The sequence below is a fragment of the Triticum urartu genome, chromosome 5A (assembly GCF_056163025.1).
Source record: "Triticum urartu cultivar PI428250 chromosome 5A, HENAU_Tu73, whole genome shotgun sequence".
Classification (NCBI taxonomy): Eukaryota; Viridiplantae; Streptophyta; class Magnoliopsida; order Poales; family Poaceae; genus Triticum; species Triticum urartu.
The window spans coordinates 538,201,290-538,215,333 of record NC_141877.1 but is presented as its reverse complement, the minus strand read 5'-3'; the positions used below and the strand labels follow the sequence as shown (position 1 = coordinate 538,215,333).

At 46.4% G+C, this 14,044-nt stretch overlaps 1 protein-coding gene across 1 annotated transcript; it reads left to right on the top strand.

Moving 5' to 3' along the window:
• The first annotated feature begins 10,271 nt into the window (after positions 1–10,271).
• On the top strand, positions 10,272–13,557 carry LOC125510365 (uncharacterized). Its single transcript, XM_048675512.2, has 4 exons — positions 10,272–10,694; positions 11,137–11,925; positions 12,860–12,907; positions 12,988–13,557. The coding sequence occupies exons 1-4, from the start codon at positions 10,485–10,487 to the stop codon at positions 13,216–13,218; spliced, it is 1,278 nt and encodes a 425-aa protein (XP_048531469.1). The 5' UTR covers positions 10,272–10,484; the 3' UTR covers positions 13,219–13,557.
• Positions 13,558–14,044: the final 487 nt, after the last annotated feature.

The window sequence follows — 14,044 nt, the reverse complement described above, 5'->3', positions numbered from 1 at the left end:
TTTACCATTTGGCCTCACGGACTCGGCAAGATCACCCAGGTCGACGTACGTCGCTCCGCATTGAATGACTTTGGTTCTGTCCAAACATGAGCTGTATGAAAACGATATAACATGGAAGAATCATGCCTACTAAGTAAAAAAAATATGAAAGAACTAAAACGTAAGCGGATCGTGTATAGAAAGTACGAAGAAGATGAATGGTAAAAAAGGAGCAAAGCAAAATGAGAGATTATGGGGTGTGGTCATTTACGCTTTCAGCCCTTCATGTGCTTGCTGCTGGCCCTCGCACTTCCAAACCGCTTGACGATATCGTACAGCTGGGTCTGTTCCTTAGTGTCCCTGAATTCGGGCTCGTAGTCTTCCGCGGGAGGTGGGTGAACTACCCTCTGCTGCCTCACAAAACCAGGAGTGGCACTCCTAATGGTATCCTCAGATACCGTATCTGCAGGCACGTTGGAACTTCATTGCCCTTGCCCTCGTGAGGACCTCCTCTGCAGTGCTGCCTCCTCAATCATGCGGTAAGCTTCGGCAAGTGACGGTGAAATCTCCTCAGGGGTGGCTGCAATGATAAAAAAAGTGGGTTAGGATACCTAGAAAATAAAAAACAGATGGATTGTGAGAAGATAGGGTGCATGATGTGAGATGTAGGTAGAAAAGGTGGGGCAGTTGCCATGTGTAGTCCAACTACAGTGGCCATGTCATAGCAACTACAATTGCCATGTAGTTGCACTGTAGTTGCCATCTAGTTGGACTGTAGTTGCCATGTCACAGCAACTACAATTGCCATGTTGTGTCAACTCCACTTGCCATGTGATTGCCGTATGAAAAAATGCAGCATGGAAATAAAAAATGCAGGTGACATGGTGTGGCAAATCCAGTTGCCATGTGTAATGCACTGTATTTGCCATGTGACAGCAACTACAGTTGCCATGTTGAATCAACTTCAGTTGCCACGTGGTTGCCCAAATGTCAAATGCAGCATGGCAGCAAAAAAAATGTAGGTGACATGGTGCATCAAATCCAGTTGCCATGTCATCACATGTCAGTTGCCATCACAAGTGAGAACCCCCCAAAAAATATGATTGGGACAAAAGTCAAACTACAAAGATGTATACAATAAAAATCATAAGGACATGACAAGTGTACCTTGCACAATCGGCTCTGCGAACTTGACAGCCTTCCTACCCTCGACCATTGGCTGCGCCATCATTGCGGGCATGCCTCCTGGGAAAGCAAAGGCAACTAGCATAGGATCTTGCACCACCGGTTGATCTTGACTGATGCCAAGGCTGAAGCTCGGTGGGGTAAAGGCCATTGGGTGCCTCTCATTCCTACTGGCCGGACCACGAATGACTTGCGGGGCAGAATCCAAGGGTGAAAGATCGACAAACATATCTGAATCGGCCGCTACAGAATGATCGGCCTTATTTGTAGGGCGGGGCGTGTTGTCAGCGGTATCAGCCGCAGCTTTCATGACAATCTTCTTGTTTGGGCTGTAGGGGACACCGACATTGACTGGGAGCCTGGAAGTGCGCAGATTTATGCTGGGGATTTCCACTACGGGTAAAGGCGCAGTCTGCTCCGGGTGTTCACCTGCGTCACTCGTGCCCGGCTTGACACCTGCATCAGTTGTGCTCCGATCTTCCGGTTTCTCCATCACATTGCTTTTGGCAGGTGGCGGGAACAGTGTGGACGCAGGAACATAACCAGACTCGTCTCTCCTGCTCCTAGCTACAGCCGGTGCGTTGGGTATGTCTGTTGGTTGCTTGCGGGGGCTACGACGCCTAGGTGGAAGACCAGCACGCGAAACAGTCGCCTTAGCAGTATCTGCACCGATAGGAGCTGGAGCTGTTGTGCCAGGACTCTCACCTGTAGATGGCATATCCTTGTGAACTGCCGCCTCAGCCGCTTCTATCATGGACACAGGAGTGCCACCACGCACGCGCTTGGAATCAGTGTCAGATGAGCGAAAATCTTCCTTGCTTAGGTTCGTCTCGGGAGCGTCCACTTCAACGCTTGCTGATGGGGTGGCATGGCTCACAGCAGCATCCTTCATTGCGAGAAGAGTTGGCAATATTTTAGCTGTCCTGGCAGATACCGACTCGTCACTCCCCGATGTACGGATGCCTGTTGTTCTAGCCTGTACATCTGCAGCCAGCGGAGATGGTCGGCCACTTGCATCAGAGTTGGTGGGAGCGGTCAATGGTGCAGTAGCAGTATTGTCGCCTGGTGCCTCATGTACATCTGAGTTGCCCCCTGTTAACAACTTTGAATGCAGGCGTTCGAGCGGGTACTTACTGATATGCTTGGCCCCGCGTGTAGTAGTCTCCTTCACCCTGCAAAAAAAAGCACATGAAAAAAGTACTAAAAAATGAACAAAAATATGTTTGCCTTAAAAAAATGAAAAACAAGTGGAAAAGCTGGTAGTTGCCATGTAAGGGGAACGTGAGTTGCCATGTGTCATAATTAGCAGTTGCCATCCAGCAGCAGTTGCCATGTTAGCAAACTTGAAGAATGATAAAAATGTCTGATCTGCCATGAATGCAATTTCAAACCTAGGTGTGGGATGAGCTCACAAGCCAACGGTAAAGATGGCAGTTGCCATTAGGTACATTAAAGTTACCATTTGGCCTAGATTCCAGTTGCCATGTAAAAAACAATAGGAGTTGCCATACACTTAAAAAGGAAGGAAAAAATCATTTAGAAAACAGCAGTTGCCACGTGGGGGGCGATGACAGAAGAGAATGTGACAAGCTAAACGGATGCATTGGAAAATCAAGAAAATATAGCGCTATGTCAATGAAAGCGGATGAAAAACCCTACTTCTTGACTGCCTTCCTCAGGTCTGGCAACACGACAGGATCCCCGGTGTTGGTCGTCGTCATGCGAGGAGATGACCTGGTGGAAGGGGTGTCACCGGCAACGAGGGCGCCTTTGTTTAATCGAGCAGAAACACAGGTTGGCATTGGCGCATGTTTCTTCGTAACTGCTCGTCCACCAGCTGTCGGCTCGCTGCACGTATGAGATGGAGGGAAAAAAGGTGGCAATTGTCAGACAGCAAACTCGTTGCCGTGCTTGACAAAAACAAGTGCAAAAAAAGGATGAGTCTGTTCGAAGAAAATAGACAAAGCAAAAAACTAAAATAAAAGTCGAACCTCTTCCTGGCAGCTACTGGGTCGGTCCTAGACCTCTTGCCAGCAGAACCCTGCCCAACACCCTCTGGAGCCCTCCCCCTCTTTGATGGCAAAACCCCCTCGCCTCTCGCAGTCGTATGTTGTTTGATTTTCTCCGGTTGGGGGACATCTGTTGCATCCTTGCCCTTGTTACCACCTGCGCGAACTTCATCATGTTCATCATCATCGGTGTCCTCTTGCACATTCTCCATGACATCATCGTCATCCTTGCTGAGACTAGCATCTCCACCTAGTTCATCTTGTGTGTCAGCAGGCTCTTGGGAACTGTTGTAGTCATACCGGCCACGGCAACCGGTTGGCCGGTGTGTACGTTCTGGGACAAATGAAGTGAACTGCCTCGCAACCGCGTCGCTGTCAGAGCCACTGAGGGACGTCCACCCCTCAACCAACTTCCCGAGCAAGCCGGTCATTCCAGATGCAAACTGCCCTATTAGATGTTCAACATGTGCCCTCGCCTGTGCACGAAACAAAGAAGCATTAATGACCACCCGTATTGCAATCACTTGCACGACATCAAAAAATACTCCACGGCAAACCATAGATGTAGATCTTTTGATTACCTCGGCAGGGCAAGACGGAGCTGAGTGCACGTCCATCCACTTTCCAAAGTTTTGAGGCCCCCAAACACGCTGTAGTCTATAGCATGCTTGGCCATCAGCTGGAAAGAACAAAAAAAAAGAAAAGAAAAAAGCTAGGACATAAGAGAGAGAATGTAAGTTTAAGCACGAATGAAAAGAGTTGCCATGTGGAATGAGACATGGATACAGTATTCAGACAGCCATGGATAACAAAGGTAGTCATCTCTTATGACCCACAGACGGTTGCCTCATGCCAATTTGTAGGCATGCCGTGTGGGCAAAGAAACCAGAACTAACCTGCAGTTTTCCATATGTGGTGTCAGTAGCCTTGTCTGCGGCAAGTACAGCCTTGACAGCGTTGATAGTCCACGCAGAAACAGCAAACTTGTGCGCGGGCGGCGGGCCTCCTGTCCCAGTGAAATCCATGATGGACAGATCAAGACAGTCGACGTACATGAGCTGATGCAAAACAATTTTAAAAAGAAAGAAATATCAGTTGCCATCATGGGTACTGTGTGGAGGAAAATAGGATAATATATGTTCCCATGATAATCAAGTTGAGGTGCATGAAAGAAGAGAAGAAAAAGAAGAAGATGCCATCTACATGTGCTAATTGCCATCATAGTGTGATAATAGTTGCCATGTTGTTATGATGGCAGTTGCCATCATAGTATGATGACAGTTGCCATACTATTGATGGGAGTTGCCATATTGTCATTATGCCAGTTGCCATATTGTCATTATGGCAGTTGTCATCTTGATATGATCAGGTTGCCATCTTGTTATGATCAGATTGTCATGCATGAATAAAAGTGTGTTAAAAAACAGTGTTCACGGAAAGAACTGGTAAAAGAAATACCATTAAATGCAGTCGACAGCCCTTTTGGTACATCTTGCTTGAGAATGCATCGTGCAGGAAGTCGGCAATAAACTTACACCAATTCATGTTCTTCACATTTTCCAGATCCGCCTGCACCACACAAAATTTCAAGACAAAAAAGGTTGCCGCATCAGAAATCAAATGGAAAAAAACATCAGAAAACGCTGGTAGTCACTAGCTTTACACATGACATCGGAGCCAAAAAGATCAAAGGAAAATAAAGTAGTAAAGATGGATCATTCACCAGGATGGGGAAGCATTTGTTGCTTGGGCGAAGAGAGGTGGTCGGTGCGAAAACAGCTGAGATGAGGTACATGAGTAGCTTCATCTTGAAAACATCTCCATGCGTCGTCATGGCCTGCAGCGAATCTGCCACTGCAGACGTGTTCGGCATGGATTCCGACCCAGGAAACAAACGGGGGAACAACGCTTCCTCGATCTCATTGTTGACCTCGTACGGGACTTTGATATGTCCACGAGGCACACCCAAAGTGCAGAACACAGATTCCTCGTTCAACGGTAGTCTTCCACGTCCCAGAATCACGAATTCCCTAGAGGCGGGGTCGTAGATCTCACCAAGCCAGTCGCATACAGGGTTGACAAGGTTCGTGCACCGGACATCCATCATAGACTGCATACCCATCTCAGCAGCAGCCCCCTTCTGATCGTCGGTGAATTTGTCAGTCAACGCAGTCAGTCGTTCTTGGGAGGCTCTGTTGCGAATACGTTTCTTCTTCTACAAAAAAACAGACAAAAAGTGATCAGTTGTTGCCATGTTTTGCAATGTCATGAAATTTTAGTTCGCGTCAGACGACTGCAAGCTCGAGGTGTCAACCATTAACATAAAGCAGGAGGAAGGGGGGATGTGTGAACATTTACCTCATCACCCTCTTTTCTCCGTCCAGCTGCTCGATTATGCTGTGGTGGATCCATGAAATCATCATCATCGTTTTGATGATCGCCACGAGCCATTCTGCTGAGATAGGAACAGACCAAATTGTCATGGTGGAAATGTAAATGCAAGAGGTAAGCAGTTGCCACCTAACAGAAAATGTCTACTAGTGAATGCAGAAAAAAATAACATGAATACACATGCACCCCTCCTATGATTGTCGAAAACATAAACGTGGCAAGTAAGCACGTTGGTTGCATTATCAAGTAAAAAAAGTGTACATATGGTAAATGCACTTGAAAACAAAAAATGTTGAAGTTGCCATGTTAGCCTAAGATAGTACGATAGAAAGTCACAGAATCCTCCACACCACAAAAACTAAGATGTGGCAGCTCACACACTGTCCTAAAAATACACCAATCAAATGCCACTTGTTCGGCGGCGGAAATGTGCTAGGGTGAAATTGCCGTGCTGAAATGCAACACATACTACAACAAATCGATGAAACCACATCTAATCAAGAACCTGAAAATTGCCACAGTGTGATCAGATATCACAAAGTCGTTGTGGCAAAAAACATTGCGCCTACAGTACAATGAATTTGCCATATTGTACTGATTGTGGCATGGCAACAAACATGATGTGGTCAGTCAAAAACTTGCCACATGCAAAGCATATGTATGGCATCTGACACAGTTGATATGCAAATTTGGTTACCACATTATGCAGCCAATTTGCCACACTGTCTTATCTGCAGAATGACAACAGACAGTGTGTTCACATTCTATTTGCCACATGAATATATTATCCAAGTGGCAACAGGCACACTTGATGTGCACATTAGTTGCCGTCCAGTGCAGTTGGCTCCTGAAACTGCATTGACTACCGATTGTGGCAACTATCACAGTGTGGTAACTATCACAAATCATTCAGAAAAATTAGATGCCACAATGAAAAATCATGTTTGTGGCTACTATCACAGTAATTCAGCAAATTTAGTTACCACATGGAAGAGCGTGTGTGTGGCAACTATCACAGTCATTCAATAAAAATAGTTGTCCCATGCGAAAGCTTATATGTGGCAACTAACACAGTCATTTCAATAATTTGTTGCCGCAAGGGGAAACACGTTTATGGCAACTATCACATTTGTTCAGGGAGTTAGTTGCCACACAATCATGATAGTTAATGAAACTATCAAGTTCGCCTCATACTACAGTTTCAAAACCCAACTAACTAGATCTACGGTTCAATGGCAACTACCGCGACTTCAAATTCACCCTCAAAATTCTCCCACGAACTGACTGCAGACACAAATTCGAACCAATGCGCATCAAACAAACCGGGAGACACCTGCCCAATCCATAGGCAAGACTAGTGCGTGCCTCCGAACAGGGATAACCACACCGACGATGCCGCCGCCGCGGCCGCGACAAAACTGCCCAGTGCCACCAAAAACGGCTAGCAGACGACTTCGGCGCCGGCGGGAACGCCGACACATCGCCGAATCACCTGAATCTCTACGAATCTCAATCGAGGAATCGAACAGGGAGGGAAGGGGGGGGGAAATGCAGGAAGGGATTGCGAGAGTTGCAGCGAGCATTACCTTCAACCCGCAGGCGCTCCGGCGAGCACCACCGACGGCCGCGAACACCGTCGATTCTTCCGCCTCCGCCGTCGCCTTCTCCCCTCGTCTTCTCCTCCAATGGTTTGAAATGCGAGTGGGTTGTGCCAGTAACTGCGGTGCGGGTGAGTAAATGGAACCGTGAGGGAGAGGGGGCAGAGGTGTGCGACGTGTTTGACGTCAACCGCGGTCGGAGCGTGGCGTGTGGGCGCATAGCAGTTCCACCGCACGCCTCCGAGTGGCAACCGCTGACCGCGGGATGGCAACCAACGTGCGGGCGAACTGACTCGCACACCGCACACGCGCCTCGTCCTACGTGGCGCAGAAAACCGGCCGGTTTGTTCCAAGATTCGTGCACAAAGTTGCCAACGGAGATGCTTGCGTGTGGTCGGGATGGTGAACGCCCACACGTATGGGCGTTAACATTTCCGCTCTGCATATTAGAGTTGACTCAAGTCAAACTTCGTAAAGTCTGGCCAAGTTTATAATAAAAAATACAAACATTTACCATAACAAATCTATATGATGTAAAAGTACATTCAATAATGAATCTAATGATATTGATTTTTTATTATATATGTTAATTTTTTATCTACATACTTTGTCAAAGTTTATAAAGTTTGACTTTAACCAAAGCTAATACAGGGAGTACATACACTCACCTCTTTTTTTTGGAGGGGGGGGGGATCGGTGTGCTCCCCTCTATAAACCTACCCATCTGAGCTACGCATCAGTTCGCACAATACCGTGAAGTTTGGGAGGCAAAGTTGTACTACTTCTTTTTAAGGTGAGAATTGCCTCCGTGTTTTCATTTACTAGGTCATACTACAACTCTAGGTCGTTAGATGCTAATACAGTAATGCACATTTCGTCGGCTCCTCTTCTAACAAAAAGCTAGGGTTCCTCTGCCTCCCTAGTGGCCCTAGGGACATGGGTCACGGTGGATCCTAGCCCTTGCCAGCAGGAGAGTTTCGTTTTTAGATATTTTTTTAGTTTTGTTAGGGTTTGTATCCTACTCAGGAAGGCGAGGCGTCGTCGACAGCTCCGTGAAGATGGAATAAGCTTCATCCCGCCTAACCTCGTTAATGTGGTGCGTCTAACATCGTCCGATGGCGTATGGAGGTGTGTCTTCGGCGAATCTCGCGAGATTATGTTGGTGGTTTTCTTTGGTGGATCTACTTGGATTTGGTATTCGTTCATCTACACTCATATGTCTTCGAGATAGATCCTTCCGATCTACGCGTCTCTTTGTCAGTGGCGGTTGCCGTTCTGGTGTGTTGGGCATATGAGGCCTTGGCACGGCGACTTTTCGACTGTCTATTACACCAAGTGTTGCGCGGCTCCGGCGAGGGAGGGATGTTGACGGCAGCACGCCTTTGCTTTGCTTTAGTGTTTGTAGTCGTCGCTACATGGTCTATGAATTTGGTTGTAATTTTTATTATTTCTGCTGTTCATTGTACTGCCATGATTGAAAAATGAATAGATTGGAAGTTTTCCCGACAAAAAAAGGTATGCATCCGTACATGCAGATCCAACGACTCATAGCCCCATACTTGTTCTACATACGACTTGCCATTCTATATTTATGGTTCTTCGTTTTGTCGCGGGTAAAATGCAGAGACATTTAAATTCATCTTTTTAGAGAAAATATAAATGAGTATGAAATCTTTGAAACAGCAATGGAAATAGGAAATCTCAAATACATTTAGAGGAAATATAAATGATATGAAATACTGAAAACAAAACAGATAACATCAAATATTTTCAAAGGCAATGTAAACGATTACGAAATACCGTAAACGAAAACAGAATATAAAACACCGCACATTTGTGGAGGAAACATAAATAAGTACAAAATATCAGAAACAAAAACAAAAACATCGCCGAATATTTATAGAGGAAACATAAGTGAGTATGAAAATATCGAAATTAAATGGAAAACATATAACACCGAATATTTTCAGATAAAAAGATAAATGGTACGAAAATATCAGTAAATGAAAACGTAAAACTATAATGTCAAAATTTTTAGAGGAACATGAATGAGTATGAAATGTTAGAAATAAAAATGGAAATCGATAACATCAAATATTTTTAGAGGAACGTAAATGAGTACGGAATTTTTTAGTGGGACATAACTGAGTACGAAATATTAGAAAGAAAACATAAAACGATAACGCCAAATATTTTTAGAGGAAGATAAATGAGTATGAAATATTAGAAACAAATACGGAAATCGATAACGTAAAATATTTTTAGAGGAACGTAAATGAGTATGAAATGTTAGAAACAAATAGGGAAATCGATAACGTCAAATACTTTTAGGGGAACGTAAATGAGTACGTGATATTAGAATAAAAAGAAATCGATAACGACGTATATTATTAGTGGAAACATAAATTAGTACGAAATATATGAAACAAAAACGGACACAAGTAACGCCGAAAGTAAATTTGGATCGAATTGAAAGTAGTACAGATATAGAAGCAAGTATTTGTAGGAGAAGGAAAAAACTTTTTTTTTCGAAAAGGAGAAGAGAAAACTAAAACGTGATGAAAAGAAAAACACGCCAAAACCAACAAACCAGGTTTTCTTTTTCGTGCGCCCGTATGGCTGAAAATGATCTCACACGAGGATCACATAGTTCAGTGGCTTTGAATCCTTTTCCGCTATGAATCAGTGTTGCATTGTTCACATGAAAGTTTTGTGTTCCCGCCTCCGTACCATTTTCATCCTACTTCTTGTGCATGAGTCCACACAAAATTACGTTGTGAATAATTAAAAAGTTGTAAAAAAAAAGCAGTGATTTTTTTGTGAGAAAAAAACCGTGATTAAATCATGATTACAGAGAGGGAATTGGGCTCCAAAAATGTGATTTAAGGGGTGCTTTGGTTTGACCGTGGGTTTTATGTGCCGATTGATTGGTCCAAAATGAGCACTTTACTATTTTGATGACCTGTGATGAATTAGCAATCAAAACAATCAATTAATCCATGCATGGATATGTATGGAGAAATGCATGGATATGTATGGACAATGGAGTAACGCAATAGTATAAAGCAGTGCCACGGGGAGCCCCTCCGTCCACTCCAGACTCCACCGGAGGCAGGCAGCTGGTGGTGTGGTGGTGGGGTGCCGGAACGGTCACTTTTCTCCCTCCGCCCCCCACCCAACAAAACTAATTCCACTCCACCAGGAAAATCCCCAGCCAAACCAAATCAAACCGAACCCGGCCTCCTCCCTGTCCCTAGTCCCCCCCGCCCGCCTGCGCCCCCCTTTCGAATCCGGAGGAGCTCGCCGGCCGGCGGATCGGCCGATGGCGGCGTTCGGCGGCAACGGGTACTGCTACTCGTCGGGGTCGGAGGACGAGGAGGAGGAGGAGGAGGGGGCCGAGGGGTACCGGAAGGGCGGCTACCACGCCGCGCGCCCCGGGGACCGCTTCGCCGGCGGCAGGTTCGTCGCGCAGCGGAAGCTCGGCTGGGGCAACTTCTCCACCGTCTGGCTCGCCTACGACACCCTCCTCAGCGTACGCCCGCCCGCCCCCCCTCCCCTCATCTTGGTTCTGTTTCTTCTTCCTGCTCTGTTTTCTTCGCCCGCCCTTCTCGGCGTGCTCGCTCATGGCGCGGCCGTCGCCGTCGGGGGATTCCCATCGGCCGCTATTGGATTCCGCCAACTCCGGCGGGGGCCGTTCGCCGCAACCCAAAACGATGCGCTTTGCCCCTTTTACCCATGTTCCATTGCTTTGGCTCTGTTCAAATTCGGGCCGGCAGAACTCTGCACCGATCTTTGTCTTCTTTTTTTTGCCAAATTCGTGATCTCTGTTGCAAAGATTACAGGTTTATTCTCTGATATGTGCAAACTGGGACCAAAACTAATATTTACCGTCCTCCATCGGTAATGGAACTCTGTATTTTACGGTTTGTGCACGACATGTTATTAACTGGATACGGCCATTGCAAAACCTGCAGAGATTCGTGGCGCTCAAGATCCAGAAGAGCGCGAGGGACTACGCGCACGCCGCGCTCCACGAGATCGAGCTGCTGTCCGCGGCGGCCAAGGGCGACCCCACCAATTCCAAGTGCGTCATCCAGCTGCTGGACCATTTCAAGCACGCCGGCCCCAACGGCAAGCACATTTGCCTGGTCACCGAGTTCCTCGGCGACAGCCTGCTGCGGCTCATACGGTACAACCGGAATAAGGGCATCGGGCTGAGCAGGGTGAGGGAGATTTGCCGGTCGGTGCTGACCGGCCTCGATTACATGCACCGAGAGCTCGGCATTATCCACACCGATTTGAAGCCGGAGAATGTCCTCCTAGTGTCGACGATAAACCCGTCCAAGGACCCGGTGCGCTCGAGGCTCACCCCGATTCTCAAGAGGCCAGAGGGGAATCAGTACCGCACGCCATCCATCAGTTTCAGCGAGAAGATGCTTAAGACGCGGGCGAGGCGCGCCGTGGCGAAGATTCTGCAGAGGCGGGTGTCGCTCGGTGGGTTCACGGCAGACATGGTTAAGGAGAGAAGCCTGGATGGCATTAGTATGAAGTGCAAGATTGTCGATTTCGGGAATGCCTGCTGGGCTGATCAGCAGGGTGATGGTGTGATACAGACAAGGCAGTATAGGGCACCCGAGGTTATCATCGGTTCTGGGTATTCTTATTCTGCTGATATGTGGTCGTTCGCTTGTATGGCGTTTGAGCTTGCCACCGGTGACATGCTGTTTGCTCCCAACACTTGCCAAGGTTGCAGTGAAGATGAGGTAAAAAAAACATAATTTTCGTGTCGCTTCTTTCAGCACTTTTTTGCTTATACTAGTAGCATTAGCAATGATGGTTTTATCATATATTCTTGCTTACTAGTATATGGGTTTTCTAACATTAGTCAAAGTGTCAAAACTAGTCCATTTTCCTTATGCCGAGGCTGCGGACATCACCCTATTTTTGTGTATTCCTGCTGTTGTTATGTTGGTCGATTGAGTCATGGCAATTGATAAACTACACTATAAAAAGTAGACGCTTTGGATCATGTGCCACTTTAAAATTCAAAAGAAGATGCAACCAACCTGACAGCACCAACCTAGCAACTGAAATATTTAAATGAAATGTGAACTGATATTGCGAGGGCTGCGTTCCCAGGAATTGCGATTTGAGCACTTTTCTGCTAGTACTAGCATGCTTTTTTGGTTTCTTTTTGTTTATTATGACCCTGCAAAGCAACCCCCATTGTACAAACTGAAGCCATAGAAACAATTTGATGTTCAGTTACCAACCATCATAGGACTGGTGTACAATAGAAGTGCATCTTAATGTGGTATACCGGTACAGATCTAAGTGTGCTGTTCTGGTTGTCCGCTTTTCTGTTATTCTTGCCAGATGTAATACACTGGCACAAAACAAAGTACCGAGTACCGACAATGACAGATTGTTCCGTAGCCAGTGATTATCAGCTAAAAGATTTGTTATACTCTTACCTGCTGGACTGTCCTCTAAAGCGGATCACACACCTTACCTATGTAAGATTGTCAAATCTGACAGATATAGTACTTATTAACTGTCAAATGGACAGATATAGTACTCATTAAGCAATCAACTTCAGATGTTGACTCTTAGCTGCAAAGTCTACAGTGGTGGCATCACATCCAAGTGTTGTTATCTCACCAACCAACCAACTCATCTCTCTATGACTCTTTGCAGGATCACCTAGCTCTGATGATGGAAACTCTGGGAAAGATGCCTAAGAAGGTCCCTACAATATCTTGTAACTCCCTTTGTCATGTTGTCTAATCCCAAATGCCGTATCTAATCCTGCCGTTGTCTTTCAGATTGCCACCTCAGGCACCCGTTCCAAGGATTACTTCAACCGGTACGGAGACCTGAAGAGGGTCAAAAGAATGAGGTTCTGGCCCCTCGAGCGCGTGCTAGTCGAGAGGTACAATTTCACCGAGCCGGACGCCAAAGGGCTTGCCGACTTCCTCCGCCCGATTCTCGATTTTGATCCGGAGAACAGGCCGACCGCCGCCGAGTGCCTGAAGCACGCATGGCTCAACAACTGATTCAACCAAACCACCAAGTAATAACATCAGAAGCAGCCTAACAGACAATAGCTTTACAGAGGAGGCCGAGTGTTAGACATCAGCTCCGGCGAGCACTGATTTCGACATGGCTCGATGAACCATCTGCAGCGGTAACCGATGATCCGGGTTCTTTTTTTTAATCTTCGTGGCATCATCGTCGTCATGATCGTGTGTTTTTGGTGTAGGGAGTGGGCTAGTGGGTGTGTTGTGGCCTTGTGGGTGCAGAAGCTGATGTAGTAGTTGTGGTGTTTATTTATTCTGCATGTGAGGTGGTGTAAGAAGATGTTTGGTGGTAGTGTGATCTGGCCTTCAGCTTTATTTTAGCTTTCCGTTTGCTGGTTGAGTAGGAAGGAGCAAGTGCGATGCGCTGACATGCTGCGGTGCAGTGTGGTTCAATTCTTGCTTGCTGTGCGCTGGAAAGCTGGGTTTTACATGTTGCTGGGTTCAGAAGAAGCAGACACCGTGCTGCCTGCCTGTGCCTTGCCTCTTGTAGCAGATTGCTTCACGCTGCTGCTCAGCAGTGATTCCAGCTGCGGCCCCTACTGTTTACATAAGTACAGTGGTTAGAGAATCTCCAACGAGTCCCATAAATAAGTTCACCTAAAAGTGGTTTTAGCATCAACGAGTCCCATAAAAAAGGAAAATGTTAATCTGACATCAGATTTTTAAGCATGGTAAATCGAACGGTTTTCATGGCAAATCGCGTAGCATGACAAATCTCTTCGACAGGCATGGCAAATCCTAGCAAAAAAAACGTTAGATTTGCCATTTTTAAAAATCTGGCATCAGATTTATAGCAGGGTCC